The following is a 15323-nucleotide window of genomic DNA, read 5'->3' as shown; positions in this document are numbered from 1 at the left end:
GATAGAAACCAGACAAGAAGGCGAACGTAGGTTTAGATGACTAGGAAACATGACCAACAAGTAAGGACAATACTCTGCATTAGCAAAATCTTCAGCTAGGAGACTTTCAATCTATGATCCTCTGAGGATGCCTGGATAACAGCTACATGTGCTACTACAAACAGATGTAACTGTACAGCCTGTTTCTAAATACGGGGGGATTCCTCCAGCCCTCTTCCTTCCTAGTGTTCCCACACTGCCACCTCGTGGGTCAGCATTGCAAGGAGCCGGTTTGAAGTGGAAGGGAGTTCTAACTGGCCCTGCAAATTCACAAGGCAGGTACGTAGTAGAGCCTCAATTCAAGGGTTTAATCCTAATGTTTTCCTCTGTTTAATTACAGTGGAAGACAGCCTTAAGGTACATTGTTTCTTTTGTAGGTGATAAGAATTTTCTAAAGTTGATTATGGTGATGTTAGTATGTACTTAATGCCACTGAATGGTACACTTAAAAGGGTAAAGTTAATGTTACTTTATATCACTTTAAATAGGCGAATGGTATGGCATATGAGTTATATCTCAATAAAGCTGTTACAAAAAAAAGTAGGAGGTGGCCAGGCACGTTGGCCTGTAGTCCCAGCTACTGCGGGGGAGGAGAGGGGGGCTGAGGCAGGAGGATCACTTGAGGCCAGGAGTTTGAGGCCAGCCTGGGCAACATAGTGAGACCTTGTCTCTTTGAAAAAACAAATAAAAAGAAATGGAGTTGGAGGCAGCTGTAGCAAATACATAAATGGTTTCCTAAAACTGCAGAAAACTTTAAAAGGATGTCAGAAATCACTCAATACCTTCATTTCAAAAAGGTAAAAACTGAGACTCAGATTAAATCGCTTACCCTACTTACCCAGGTAGTAAAAACTAGGCCAAAAAGGGGCACTATTAACCCATTTACGGAGGTCTTCCACCTCCCAGTCCTGAGAAGCTTTTCTCTTAAGCTTGATCCTCGGCAATGCTATCTTTTGCTGCCTAACTTATTACCGGGAGATCACCCTCACACCAATGACTTCACATAGCAGTAGTATCACCACTATTCCAACAGTTCTAGCTCAAAACCCAGCACTCGCCCTTCGCTTACGCCCTGCCCTTTAATCGGTCAACAAAGTGGGTCAACTCCTCACCATGTTTGGTTCCAGGCCCTCTACCACTCCCCTAGCTCAGGCCCTCATCACTTCCCACTGAGAATAATGCACATTTTCTCCTAACTGGAGTCCTCATCTCCAGTCTTTCCACTTCTCTCCCTCATCACACAATTCACCCAAATCAAGATTCCCACACAAATCTTCCATGTGCACTTCACACCACAGCCCAAAAATCTTTATGGGCTCCTCAACAGTCGTACCTAGAAAATAAAGTTCAAAATCTCTTAGCCTCATCAAGGCCTTCTGTGTTACAGACTCTATCCCAACCTATAATCTATAATCTATACAAACGGCACGTCGCTGCAGTCATAATGGTCTACTATACAATGTCTGTGCATTTCCCAACTGGTTATTCCTCCAGAGTTGTTATCTATACCACTTATTTGACTGTATCATGACTTTTTTTTTTTTTTCCCTTTCTCAAAGGTTCTCACCTCCGGCTATGCATTACCATTACCTGTGAAGCTTTACACAATTACAGGATCCTTAAGGATGTTGCTCAGACATCTGGATATTTTTTAAATCCCACAGGCAAATTTGTAAAATACCAATGATTCATACATTTTAAGTAAGTCTTTTTGTAAGATGCTTAAGTTTTCACCCCCAAAACCGAACATCCAATATTAGAGTCAAAAACTCAAAAATTAAACTGCCCAGAGAAACGCTTACCTCATATCCAAGGTTTCTAGATCACTGGTACCACATAAATCTTTCCAATTAACTCTACTTTCTAACAAGAGGTAAACACAGCAGCTAAAAAAAGCTAACAAGGATGAAATTTTTATACATTCAAATTCATTTGTGAGAAACATCAACCACAACCATGCCAATTAAATATTCGACAGAATTCCTGTTTGTCCTACCTATGACAATTATTTACGTGGAAACAGAACATGCTAATGTCAATGTCCAGTTTTAAATTGAACATGCAGAATTATTTATAGATATTATAAGCAGTTGGACTAATCCCAGCTGTGGCAACTTCACCTTAGCCCTCGAATATAAAGACACAGAGAAGCAGGGAGTCAGTGAAGATGGAAAAGAAAGATGGCAGCTGTCAACCCAGACTGCTCCACAGTAACCTGGGGAGAATTAAAAATGTCGATGCTCAAGCCACACTCTAGACAAATTAAATCAGAATCTCTGAGGGCAGGACCCATGCATCAGCATTTTTTAAAGATCCCCAGGTGCTTTAAATGTGTAGCCAATGTTGAGAACCAAAGAGTCACAAGGGAATTTCTCAAAGGAAATCTGAAGATTAGAGCTATTCAAAGACAGACACAAAGAGGGAAAACAGTCCCAAGAATCAGTTAGTACACTTCAGAAGTAAGTTGCTTTCTCATATCAATTTATGAACAATTTTTATATATTACGAACATATACCTTTTGGCCATGCCAGCACTTTGGGAGGCCGAGGCAGGCGGATCACTTGAGCTCAGGAGTTCGAGACCAGCCTGGGTACTTGGCAAAACCCCATCTCTACCAAAAATACCAAAAAAAAAAAAAAAAAAAAATTAGCCAGGGGTGGTGGCACGCATCTGTAGTCCCAGCTACTCAGGGGGCTGAGGTAGGCGGCTTAGGTGGGAGAATCGCTTGAACCCAGGAGGCGGAGGCTATAGTGAGTTCAGATCATGCCACCACACTCCAGCCTGGGTGACAGAGTGAGACTTCACCTCAAAAAAAAAAAAGAATAATATTCCTTTTTATGTTGAAATATTTTCCTCAATTTCTTGATTGTTTATTGTTATTGTTATTGTTTTGAGACAGAGTCTTGCTCTGTCACCAGGCTGGAGTGCAGTGGCATGATCTCAGCTCCCTGCAACCTCCACCTCCCAGGTTCACGCGATTCTCCTGCCTCAGCCTCCCAGGTAGCTGGGACTACAGGCGTGCACCACCATGCCCAGCTTAGTTTTTGTATTTTCAGTAGAGACGGGATTTCACCATGTTGGCCAGGATGGTCTCAATCTCTTGACCTCGTGATCTGCCTGCCTCGGCCTCCCAAAGTGCTGGGATTACAGGCGTGAGTCACCGTGCCTGGCCAGTTTCTTGATTTTTTTCGTTATAAGATGGTTCTTTAACGTAAGGATGTTTTTAACTTGTATATATTCAAATCTGCCCAGTCTATCGATCTATCTTATCCCCCTGTGGTAAGTCTTATTTATTTTTGCTGCAAAGGCAATAAGAACAACAACAAAAAGAGGACTTCCTTACATTATAATTCTCAACCCAAGTAATGAATTTTAAAAATCAATATTGGCCAGATGCAGGTATCTCACACCTGTAGTCCCAGCACTTTGGGAGGCCGATGCAGGTGAACTGCTGGAGCCCAGGAGTTCAAGACCAGGCTGGGCAACATGGTGAAAGCCCATCTCTACAAAAAATATAAAAATTAGCCAGGCATGGTGGTGCATGCCTGTGTTCCCAGCTACTCAAGGCTGAGGTAGGAGGATGACTTCAGCCCAGGAGGTTGAGGCTGCAGTGAGCCGGGATCACACCACTGCATTCCAGCCTGGGTGACACAGTGAGACTCGGTCTCAAACAAACAAAAAGATCAATATTAGCCTACTGTTATAAATGCTTTTAAATGTTTAAAACTAAACATGAATAGGCCACGTGTAAAACAGTAAACTGACAACAAGTGAACTTTAAAAAAGAAACATTCTTGATTGTACTGTATTTAAACAACTAGTAATGGCTCTGTCCATTTTCACTTTTCAAATAGTAGAATGAGATATCAAGGTTATCCCGTAAGTGGCCTTTATTTTTTCTACTAACAAGTAACTATTATGTCAAAAACTAGGGGAAAAACTCATTTACAGAGAATCTTCTTGCAGTAATAAACTATAAGGAGATCACCAAGCACAATTTTCCCTCCAGATCATACCAACTCCAAGTAAAACTACTAGTTTCAAACACAGGTTTCAACTCTTATTGTGAAAAACATGGTCATCATTAATAAGCCACTAAACCATGTAAATCTGACCAGTGCTATTTCGTTAGTGAGTTTTATATAGATATTCATGACAAAATTTAACTTGTTTGCCCTTTTTTGGTCTAATTCAAAATAAGAGTTAATGGCAAATGTTAGAGGCTAAGAACAGTTTGGAAGGGGGGTTCATGAAGGAGACCACTCAGAGATAGTGTTTTAGTGGCTAAAAAATAAGTTGCCTTGGCCGGGCGCGGTGGCTCAAGCCTGTAATCCCAGCACTTTGGGAGGCCGAGACGGGCGGATCACGAGGTCAGGAGATCGAGACCATCCTGGCTAACACGGTGAAACCCCGTCTCTACTAAAAAGTACAAAAAACTAGCCGGGCGAGGTGGCGGGCGCCTGTAGTCCCAGCTACTCGGGAGGCTGAGGCAGGAGAATGGCGTGAACCCGGGAGGCGGAGCTTGCAGTGAGCCGAGATCCAGCCACTGCACTCCAGCCTGGGCGACAGAGCAAGACTCTGTCTCAAAAAAAAAAAAAAAAAAAAAAAAATAAGTTGCCTTATTGAAAAATGTTTGTATGCTTTTTACTCCGTTGTCCACCAGAGGGAGCATCACATCTGATTAAGAGATAATGGGGAACTCCCAGATAGAAATGGAAAATCATCTGCAACTTGATCTACAAGGTGCTACAGATGGTAGCATATACAGAGTTAAATGTAAAATCAAATCAGACAATCCCCAAAAGAATCTCAAAGTAAGTGGGAGGACAGCCTCCTAGGGAGATCTCATCTCTAAAAAAAAAATTTTTTTAATTAGCTCGGCATGATGTTGCACACCTGTGGTCTCAGCTGCTCAGAAAATTCTGGAGGTGGAGGAGGGAGGATCACTGGAGCCCAGGAATTCGAGGCTGCAGTGAGCTATGATCATACCACTGCACTACAGCCTGGGTAACACAGGGAGACCCCAGTCTCTAGAGAAAAAAAAAAAAAGAAAAAGGAAAAAACAAGAAAAATGAGCAAAAGATAAATACGGACAAATCCCAAAAAGATATAAATATGGCCTTTAAACACATGAAAAGATGTTTAGCTTCATCCATAATGCAATTTAAATGCAAATTAAAACTGTACTAAGATCCCACTTCTCACCCATCAGCTTAGCAAAACTTCAAAAGCTCAGGCTGCAAAGCTAAGGGAAACAAGAACTCACATACATCATTAATGGGAATGCAAAATGGTACAACCCTACATAGGTTTTACCCCTTGACCGAGAAATCCCACTTTGAGGAATCTACTGAGGATACACCAGCAACAATACAAAAACACACACATGCAAGGTTATTCATTAGAGCAATATGCACAACTGCAAAATACTGGAAATTGCCTAAATATCCACACATAGGAAATTAGAAAGAAGTGGCTACATAAAATTGAGTATTATGGAGCTATAAAGAATAAGAAAGATCTCCATGAACTGATAATACAGTGATTTCCAATAGACACTAAGTTAAAAAAGCAAGTGCAAAAATAAGAATGGAAAATAAGAACACACATATATACTTGCTTATCTTAAAAAGAAAAAAAAATAAGATGAACCAGATGCTATGGTCTGAATGCGTATGCCCCCCAAGCTGGAGTCCAGTGGCATGATCATGGCTTATTGCAGCCTTGACCTCCTAGGCTCAAGTGATCCTTCCACCTCAGCCCCCTAAGTAGCTGCGATTACAAGGGTGCACATCATCCCACCCAGATAATTTTTGTGTTTTTTTTTTTAACAAGATGAAGTTTCCCCATGTTGCCCAAGCTGATCGTGAGCTCCTGGCCTCAAAAGATCCTTCCACCTTGTCCTAACAAAGCACTGGGATTACAGGTGTAAGCCACCACACCCAGACCTAAGGGTCTTTGATTAAGCCAGATTTTAGAGAGACATGAAAAAAATGCAAAGCAATGCAATCCTCATTAAATTTTCGTTGTTTTTAAAAATACACACGGGCCTATAGTCCCAGCTACTCGGGGGGCTGAGGCAGGAGAATCGCTTGAACCTGGGAGGCAGAGGTTGCAGTGAGCTGAGATTGCACCATTGCACTCCAGCCTGGGCAACAAAGCGAGACTCTATCTCAATAAAAGAAAATATAGTTTGATTTCTCTAAAAATTGTTACAATGTAAAAATTTACATATATGTAACAATTTTTTAAGGAATCAAACAATCAAATGTATACACACACACATATATTTTGTCATTGTTGTTGTTGTTGGGTTTTTATTGGAGACAGGGTCTCACTGTGTTGCCCAGGCTGCAGCACAGTGGCGCAATCTCAGCTCACTGCAACCTCCACCTCCCAGATGCAAGCCATTCTCCTGCCTCAGCCTCCGAAGTAGCTGGATTACAGGCATGCACCACCACATCTGGCTAATTTTTGTATTTTTAGTAGAGACAGGGTTTTGCTCTGTTGGCCAGGATGGTCTCAAACTCCTGGGTTCATGTGATCTGCCTGCCTCGGCCTCCCAAAGTACTGGAATTACAGGCATGAGCCACCACACCCAGCCTTCAATTTATGTTTAAATAGGTATTTTCAAAACTTAGTTTTAATTTTTATGCAGTAAATATAAATAGATAAAACCCGCATAAACAAAACATCATCAGCACTCTCAATAATGTTTTTTAAATCCCTATCAAATCCATTTTGATAATTTGGAAAAGCATAAAGGGGTCTTGAGACTAAAAGATCTGAGAACCACTGGTCTGTAACACCAGCTGCCTGAAATGCCAGAGTATTAAGAGCAGGGGGTGGGGCTGGGGACTGTATCACTTCTGTTGCCTGATAATGCTGGATTCCACAGTACGTACCACCAGCACTACAGACACTGGGCCCTGCTGCTGCTGCTGCTCCTTGGGAAAATGGTTGTCGCTGGAGAGTTATTCTCTCAACCATTCTTCTTTGTGATACTTTTGTGAGGCTTTTATTCAAAGTCCTCAGAGAGTGTCTCAGATTGAACGAACTTAGGTCACTGCTGCACCCTAGCTGCAAGGGAGGCTGAGAAGGTATTTAGCCTTTTTGCCTTTTTTGATAGAAGGCAGACTTGCTCTACATCCCACCACTTAGTCATCCAATGAGGAAATCGGCAAACATAAACAGTCAAAACCACAAGCATTAGAGCCCATTGCTCCAATTCTTTCTGTGAAGGTCAGAGGCAACCTGTGGAGAATATTACAGCTCTATCGAAGATTCTCAGTGGATCTTAGAGATGGTATTACACGCAGGGAAGACAAATCCAAGTGCAGGAAAAAAACTGATATTCCAACTGACCCCCCCATGACAAAAAGTTCTACCATAAAAACCTGACACAAGGTGGCTGGCTGGTCCTGAAGACCATTTGGGGACCAGTGCTGCCATTTGGGGAATCAGGACCAGTTAGTACTGGCAGCAAACTGGGCACTCTGTACCAGCAGAAGCCACATGGCTATCATGAGGGGAAGGCTGCATTGCTGAGTTCCAGGCACCAGCCTCTATCCCTGTCCCCATGGCTGCCCTGTTCCTGAGCCCTTTGAGCAAGCTCCAGGCTGTCTGAAGAACAACTTACTGCTATCCACAAAGCAGGTCATCCTGTCTGATGAAGAACGCCCTCTGCTGTGGCATTCACATGGACCAAATGTCTTCACCAGGGCTCTGTCATAAAGCCCTTTCCCAAACCTCCTTGCAGAAGAAAAGGAAGCAGCAGAAGCAGCAGGAATTATGACTCCCACTTAAAAAGAAAAACGTAGTCACATCCATAAAGTCCTTTCCCAAACCACATTATTACCAATTCTTTCATCTTCTTTTATTCCAAGTCCGAGACCCATTAGCCACTGCCCAGGAAGTTGCAAATCCTACTTCAAGCCATTGTTCAAGGTTCTGCTCTTTGAAATGATTTTGCTGGTCGCGTGACCTTCAGGGCCTCCAAGGAAGAGTCTGTAACACTGCAGCAATTCACTTACGCCTGGTGCTAACCGTATTTCACAAAATCAGCTGTAAAACCAGTAATGTCTTTTTACATTATTTTCACAGAGGTAAGCGCTTCCCTGTCTCCACTAGCCTCTTCTACTCTACTGACCCTTAAACCTTGGGTTACTGTAGCAAATGTGAGAATTGTGCCTTTGCTGAAACTATTCATTCCAATGTCTAACATTCTTAGTAACTTCGTGTATTTAGATAATTCAACTAACACCTCAGCCTTTGGGATTCCTGACCAAAAATCTTTTCTTACTCCCTACCTTGGCCACGTTCTGCCACACCCCGAAACTTGCTGTATCAAGACGCACACTACTTCTAAGCATGGATATATCAAGTCAACCCATTATCTGATCACCATTTCTCTGACCACATGAGGACCTCTAATCCATTGATTCGGCCACATTTCACTGGCCATCACCTTCCTTATGACCCCATTCCCTACCTGAGAAACCATGATCCACAATTACACCCTCCCTTGCCTACAACTTCAACTTCCTGTCCCTTCTCTCCGTCCATCATACTAACCTAGTAATCCTGGGTAAATTCAGTTCTTGTAGCCAAGCAGCTGGCAATTGGGAGAGGAAGGAAACATGACCCAACTAACTGTTCCCACTTTAAATAAATGAACACAAGTTTTAAGTAGACCCTCAGCACTTCTCAACAATCCTACATTTCACAAGGCAATTTATGCTTCTCTCCTAGAAGACTATTTCCAATCTCTCCTAAGGCTGAGTCACTTAGCAACCACTTCCCTAGGTGTCCTTAAACTTTTCAATCACCACTGCTGTTGCCTTTTCTGGCACCTCTTCTTCTTACCCTCATATATGAAGACGCTCCCTCCCGTCTCCACCCCAGGTTCAGTCCTTGGCCAAGAGAGATTCCATCATCTCACCAAACGCAGTGAGTTACTACCCTTTATTGCCTGGTCACATTTACTCACACTGCAACTCAAATGCAGCTGCCTTTTTTTTTTCTTTTTTGAGACAGGGTCTCACTCTGTCACCCAGGCTGGAGTGCAGTGGCGTGATCTCCACTCACGGCAACCTCCACTTCCTGGGCTCAACTGATTCTCCCACCTCAGCCTTCTCAGTAGCTGGGACTACAGGCATGCACCCGGGTAATTACTTGTATTTTTAGTAGAGACAGGGTTTTGTCATGTTGCACAGGCTTATCTTGAACTTATGGGCTCAAGAGATTCACCTGCCTCAATCTCCCAAAGTGCTGGGACTACGGGCATGAGCCACCATGCCCAGCCTGCTTTATTTTCTATAACTGATCTAATCTGTCTCCTGAACATGTGCCGTTTTTTCTATAATTAATCTAATATTACTCATGAATATCTACTCTAATAAATGTCCAGGAAATTTAAAACTTGTCAAACAGTATCTCAATCTCTTCCAGTTAATACTCAGACTTGGTTGAACTCCTTACCTGGGCTGGTTTAAAACGGTATCTGAATCTCTTCTAGTTAATGCTCAGGCTGTGTTGAACTCCTTACCCGGGCTGGTTTAAAACAGTATCTCAATCTCTTCCAGTTAATACTCAGGCTGTGTTGAACTCCTTACCCGGGCTGGTTTAAAACGGTATCTGAATCTCTTCCATTTAATACTCAGACTGGGTTGAACTCCTTACCCGGGCTGGTTTAAATGGTTGCTTTTGGGTAGGTTTCCCTCCAAGGTCTTATAGGACATCCTAGAAGAAATAGTGGCAAGAAGACCTTGGATGTGGGTTGTTTCTCTGGATCCTCACTGGTCTCTGCTGCAAGGAGGTAATCAGGTCCTATGGCTGAACTGGTCCCATCTCATCTTTTAGGATGTCATGCTGGCTCTCATCCCTGGAGTCTGTGATCCTGACCTCCAGTCTATAGTCACACAGTTTTTTGTCATGATGCCAGCAGTTCCACCATGCCAATAAGCTCCTCCACCTCCTTCAAAGTGGTATGAGAGCATTTCAGAATCCCCTGCTACCACAAACTCAACTATCTAGCCACTTCCTTCCACCACTGCTGTGCTATAGGCCCATGTCGGCCTATCACTAACCTGCATAACATCTCCTCTCAAGATTCCACATAAGGAGCAGAGCAAAAGGCCTTCCACTGTTGACTGTCCCCTCAACCCATTTAACATCCCCACCCTAACCCTAGAACTTTAGCCAGCCAAGAAAGATCAGAACACATATTTCTCACAATCTGTTTTCCCTACCTCTGTCCCCCTGCTTCCCACAATCCACCAGGACTGAAAGGGATGACACGTCTACTTCGAAGTCATCCTCCTTCCTCCTGGGAGGCACTAAGCCTCATCTCAGCCTTAATGCAGGATGAGCTATTCTCTTTACCCTACCGGAGAAACTATCATTAGAGTTTGCCAGAAGTAACTCTTGATATGGAAGCTGCAGGCAACTTGGAACTTGAGAAAAACAAAAACAAACATACAGCTACTTAAAGTTCCCCAAAATATTAACCCTTGAATGATTAACATCTCCCATGTGCTAGGCCCTGGGGATATAAAGAAGATTAGACTTAGAGCACTACACTAGGGAGTGAGAAGGTTTACAAATAAAACCATAACAATGGAATTTTATGTGCTACACTGACCAAAGCAAACAGGAAATACACATAACCCATACTCAATTGTCAATCAACCTCTTCTATCTCCATCAAATTAAAAATGCATGCAATGGCAGAAGGACAATATAAGTGATTTCAGGCCAGGGACAGTGGCTCACGCGTGTAATCCCAGCACTTTGGGAGGCTGAGGCGGGTAGATCACTTGAGGTCAGGAGTTTGAGACCAGCCTGACTAATGTGGTGAAACCCCATCTCTACTAAAAATACAAAAACTTAGCCTGGCGTGGTGACACATGCCTGTAATCCCAGCTATTCAGGAGGCTGAGGCAGGAGAATCGCTTGAACCCGGGAAGCGGAGGTTGCAGTGAGCCAAGATCGCACCACTGCACTCCAGTCAGGGCAACAAGAGCAAAACTCCATCTTAAAAAAAAAAGTGATTTTAGGTTATAATTTCATTGCCATTTACTCTTTCTACAACTTACATACTTCATTTTCTTTTCCAGGCACAACATGAAAAACCAGAAGCCATTCCTTAATGAGAGGAAAAAGGTAAGATAAGCCTTGAAGCAGGTTCACCTTTCTCCATTAAGAAAAACAAGTATACAGAACTAAAGCTACTAATCAAAACAGCTCTAGACCAAAGGAACTCATGTAAAACTTGGTAACCATTATTTCTGGAGCCTAAGGAAGTAGAGTTGTACATCCCTTAAGGACATCATTAGGTGATTTCATTGTTGTGGGAACATCATGGCGTATCCTTGCATAAACCCAGAGTGTACAGCCTGCTACACACCTAGGCTAGCAGGTATTGTCTGTACTGCCTACTGCGCAGAGGCTATAAACCTGCACTGCATGTTACTGTACTGAATACTGTAGGTAACTGTAAGACAATGATAAGTATTTGTGTATCTAAACGTATCCAAACACAGAAAAGGTACAGTTAAAAAATGATATAATTGGCCGGGCGCGGTGGCTCAAGCCTATAATCCCAGCACTTTGGGAGGCCGAGACGGGCGGATCACGAGGTCAGGAGATCGAGACCATCCTGGCTAACACGGTGAAACCCCGTCTCTACTAAAAAAAAAAAAAGAAAAAAACTAGCCGGGCGAGGTGGCGGGCACCTATAGTCCCAGCTACTTGGGAGGCTGAGGCAGGAGAATGGCGTGAACCCAGGAGGCGGAGCTTGCAGTGAGCTGAGATCCGGCCACTGCACTCCAGCCTGGGTGACAGAGTGAGATTCCGTCTCAAAAAAAAAAAAAATGATATAACCATACAGGGCCGCTGTCATGTATGTGGTCTTTCGTTGACCAAAATGTCATTATGCAGTGCATGACTGTAGTTATCAATATCTGTCTTTTTAATTCTATTATGATTTTTCCTTTCCCATGTAACTGTTAATTGCTACAAACTAACATTTTCATTCCATACTTAATTCAGATGGAAGGTGGCAGAAGGACAGGGACAGTTAGGAGGAAAATTCTGCCACACATTCATACTAAAACTAAGGGCTTACTATGTTAGACACTGGAGCTACACAAATTGAAAGACACACTATTCTCAAAGACTTCACAATGGACAGTGAATAAAGAGAAACAAATTTTACTTACAAGATGATAAGTAATACAGAAACTTATCCCTTAAGGACAGGCATGCAACAGTGGCAGAAAACTACATCAAACAATGCACCAACATTTCCCTAACAGTATTTTCAGGTTGTAGTGATTCCCAACCAGGCTCTTCGGGACACTATAACCACTAAAATGGGAGTGTTTAAACAGAGCAACTAACTACCACAACACAAGTGAACTGTGTGTCCTGGCAATCCAAAATAAGTGCAAATATTTTGTGTCTGTGTAAAATACTAATAAGTATTTGTTAGTCATTATGAAGAATCTGTTTAGCTTGTTTTGTTTAGATGCTTAGCATTTACTTATATCCTTTTTTCTATGTTTATGTGTGCTGATTTCCCCACTGGATAACTATGGGTGGGAAGTAGAGCGAGCCTGCCTTCTATCTTAAAAGCCAAAAAGGCTAACTACCTTCTCAACCTCCCTTGCAGCTAGGGTGCAGGCAGTGACCTAAGTTTAGTCAATCCAAAACACTCACTGAGGACTTTGAATAAAAGCTAGTACCACAAAGAAGAATGGTTGAGAGATGAGAGAATAACTCTCCAGCAACAGCCAGATTCCCAAGGAGCAGCAGCAGCAGCAGCACCAGGGTTCAGTGTCCATGGTGTTCGCAGTGCATACTGCAGAATCCAATATTATCAGGCGACAGAAGTGATATACTCCCCAGACCCCAGTCCCAACTACTTTTGCAGTGCAATCCTGACTTGGTTCCGGCCCATGTCCAGTCAACTCTCGGCAGACTTTAAAGCAACACTGAGAACTCCCCCAGTACTCTTTCATGAAATTCCTTTTTTGCTTAAATCCCCACAGTTACTGCAAACAGGAAAAATTAATGAGACTAATGAAATAGTATAGTAAATTAACAAGCATCCCGCCCACAAAGGGTTTGTGTAGTTTATTTTGGAAATGCACAATTCCGTGTGTCACAGGACTCAAGTGCAGCTCTAATGATTGAATTGCCAATTTGTCACCATTTATTCATTCCAAAACTTTTCTGTTCCAAGAACTATCTTGAAAGGAATGAACTGTTTTCTTTTTTTTTTTTTTTTTTTTTTTGAGACGGAGTCTCGCGCTGTCACCCAGGCTGGAGTGCAGTGGCCGGATCTCAGCTCACTGCAAGCTCCGCCTCCCGGGTTCACGCCATTCTCCTGCCTCCACCTCCCGAGTAGCTGGGACTACAGGCGTCCGCCACCTCGGCTGGCTAGTTTTTTGTATTTTTTAGTAGAGACGGGGTTTCACCGTGTTAACCAGGATGGTCTCGATCTCCTGACCTCGTGATCCGCCCGTCTCGGCCTCCCAAAGTGCTGGGATTACAGGCTTGAGCCACCGCGCCCGGCCAGAATGAACTGTTTTCAACCACACAGTTTACAAAAACTTCAAGGTGCTGCTCTCTCTCCCAAACAGATGTTTTCGCTGTTATCATTACTTCAGAAAGCAACAGACAAAATTATTATTTGGTAGCTTTAAAATGCAAAGTCATATTCCTGAATTATGAATCAATAAGAACAAAGTAAGAACAACGGTCAAATTACAGATACGAGTTTTGCACTTACCGTCCCACCTCCACCCACCTAAATCTCAGACTGGCAGGTCTGAAAAGCGGCCATGCACAAAATCATTGTACTCGTCTCAAAACAGAACTCTTCTTCCTCGCACACAGAAGCTCAATAGTATTTGTTGACTGAATGCAATTCCCATGACTATGTATGTATGTTACACATTTCCATAAATTGCTTTCACATAGCACTTTACACCGGCACAGTGCGTCCAGGCTTCCAAAACACTTTCACGTGAATCCCTGCATCTAGAAAGGTGGTTAAGAGTTAGACACGCCTGCACAGCCATTAAACGGCACAGCACACGGGGGACCCGTGTCTGATGCTCCCACCGCACATTAATTGCCCCTCTATTTCAGCCCTTCTGGTACACTGCAATTATCTCTGTCACTTCATCTGCTCCTTAAGGAGGTCCCGTTCATCTTCGTATCCCCAGGCCTCCCAGAACCCAGACCACAGACGTGCACGGTAAACATCAAGACTCTTCCACCTCCTGCAAGCCTGACGCTTCACCGGCGGGGCCTCCGCAGGGGAGCCTGATGTATACACATCCCGGCTCCCACCCACCCCACGCCCGCCACTTGTGATTTCCACAGCCGCACCAAGGACGCTTGTCGCACAGGACGCCGACTTTTGGTTTCCCAGCAAAATTACCGGGCACAACGCTTCCCCCTTAAGTCTGCCCAACGGCTTTCCCATTTCCACCGCAGCCCAGGCTGGGGGGCAGTGGCTGAGCCCGGGCCCCCTCCCCAGCCCCGCTGCGGCAACCGAGGGGGGTGTCCGGGCGGGGCCTGTCAGCCGCGACCCGCCCCCGGGCACACGCGCGTCAGGGGCAGCCCCGCCAAGCTGCCGGTGCAGCCCCATCCAGCAGGAGTCCCGCGGCCGCCGCCCGCCCGACGCCCCCAGCAGCCCACACAGCACGCGACTCAGGTGGGCGAGGGCGCCCCATACGCACCCGAGGAGGCAGCGGTCGCAGACAACGCCACGACTCCCCTTGCACACCGTGTACGCCAAGGGATCCGAGCGGAAGAGCAGCTCTCCGGGGCGCAGCGCGGTCACGGCGCGCAGCCCGTTTCCCCTGTTGGCGGTGGCGAACTTTTCCACCTTCAGCGGCTCCATCCTCCCGCAGCTCCGGCACCTCAGACGGCTACCCGCGTCCAGCAGCTGGCGTCTCACGGGCTGCCGGGACCCGCGCGCCTGCGCCCTGCGCGCCCACGTACGCCCGAGGGGCGGGGCGGGCGCGATGGGGCATGAGCATGCGCAGATGGAGTCTGGAGGGACGGCTGGAGCGGCGTGTGTGGGACCGCAAGGGAGTCGTAAGGCTCCGCGTGCGGCTCGTGCCCACGGCGCCTGCGCAGAAGAAAGGCGGGTTTTTTCCCCCTCTAACATTGTATTATGATAATTTTAACGCATACGGAACAGTTGAAAACAGTGCAATGAACACCTGTATTCCTCCGCCTCAATCAGACAACCCAGCACTGTGCC

General features: G+C 44.7%; 1 protein-coding gene across 4 annotated transcripts in view; it reads right to left on the bottom strand.

Moving 5' to 3' along the window:
* Positions 1 to 15034, bottom strand: part of SMYD3 (SET and MYND domain containing 3) — a 763302-nt gene extending 748268 nt beyond the window's left edge. The window contains 1 exon segment of one of the 4 annotated variants that reach the window (NM_001265933.1): positions 14794 to 15034. In NM_001265933.1, the coding sequence (NP_001252862.1) occupies positions 14794 to 14957 (164 nt within the window). In that variant the 5' untranslated portion in view covers positions 14958 to 15034. 4 annotated transcript variants of the gene reach the window in all.
* Between the last annotated feature and the right edge of the window lie 289 nt (positions 15035 to 15323).

The sequence above is a fragment of the Macaca mulatta genome, chromosome 1 (genome assembly GCF_049350105.2).
Source record: "Macaca mulatta isolate MMU2019108-1 chromosome 1, T2T-MMU8v2.0, whole genome shotgun sequence".
NCBI lineage: Eukaryota > Metazoa > Chordata > Mammalia > Primates > Cercopithecidae > Macaca > Macaca mulatta.
The sequence above is the reverse complement of the archived record's forward strand: the minus strand, read 5'-3'. Positions and strand labels throughout refer to the sequence as shown.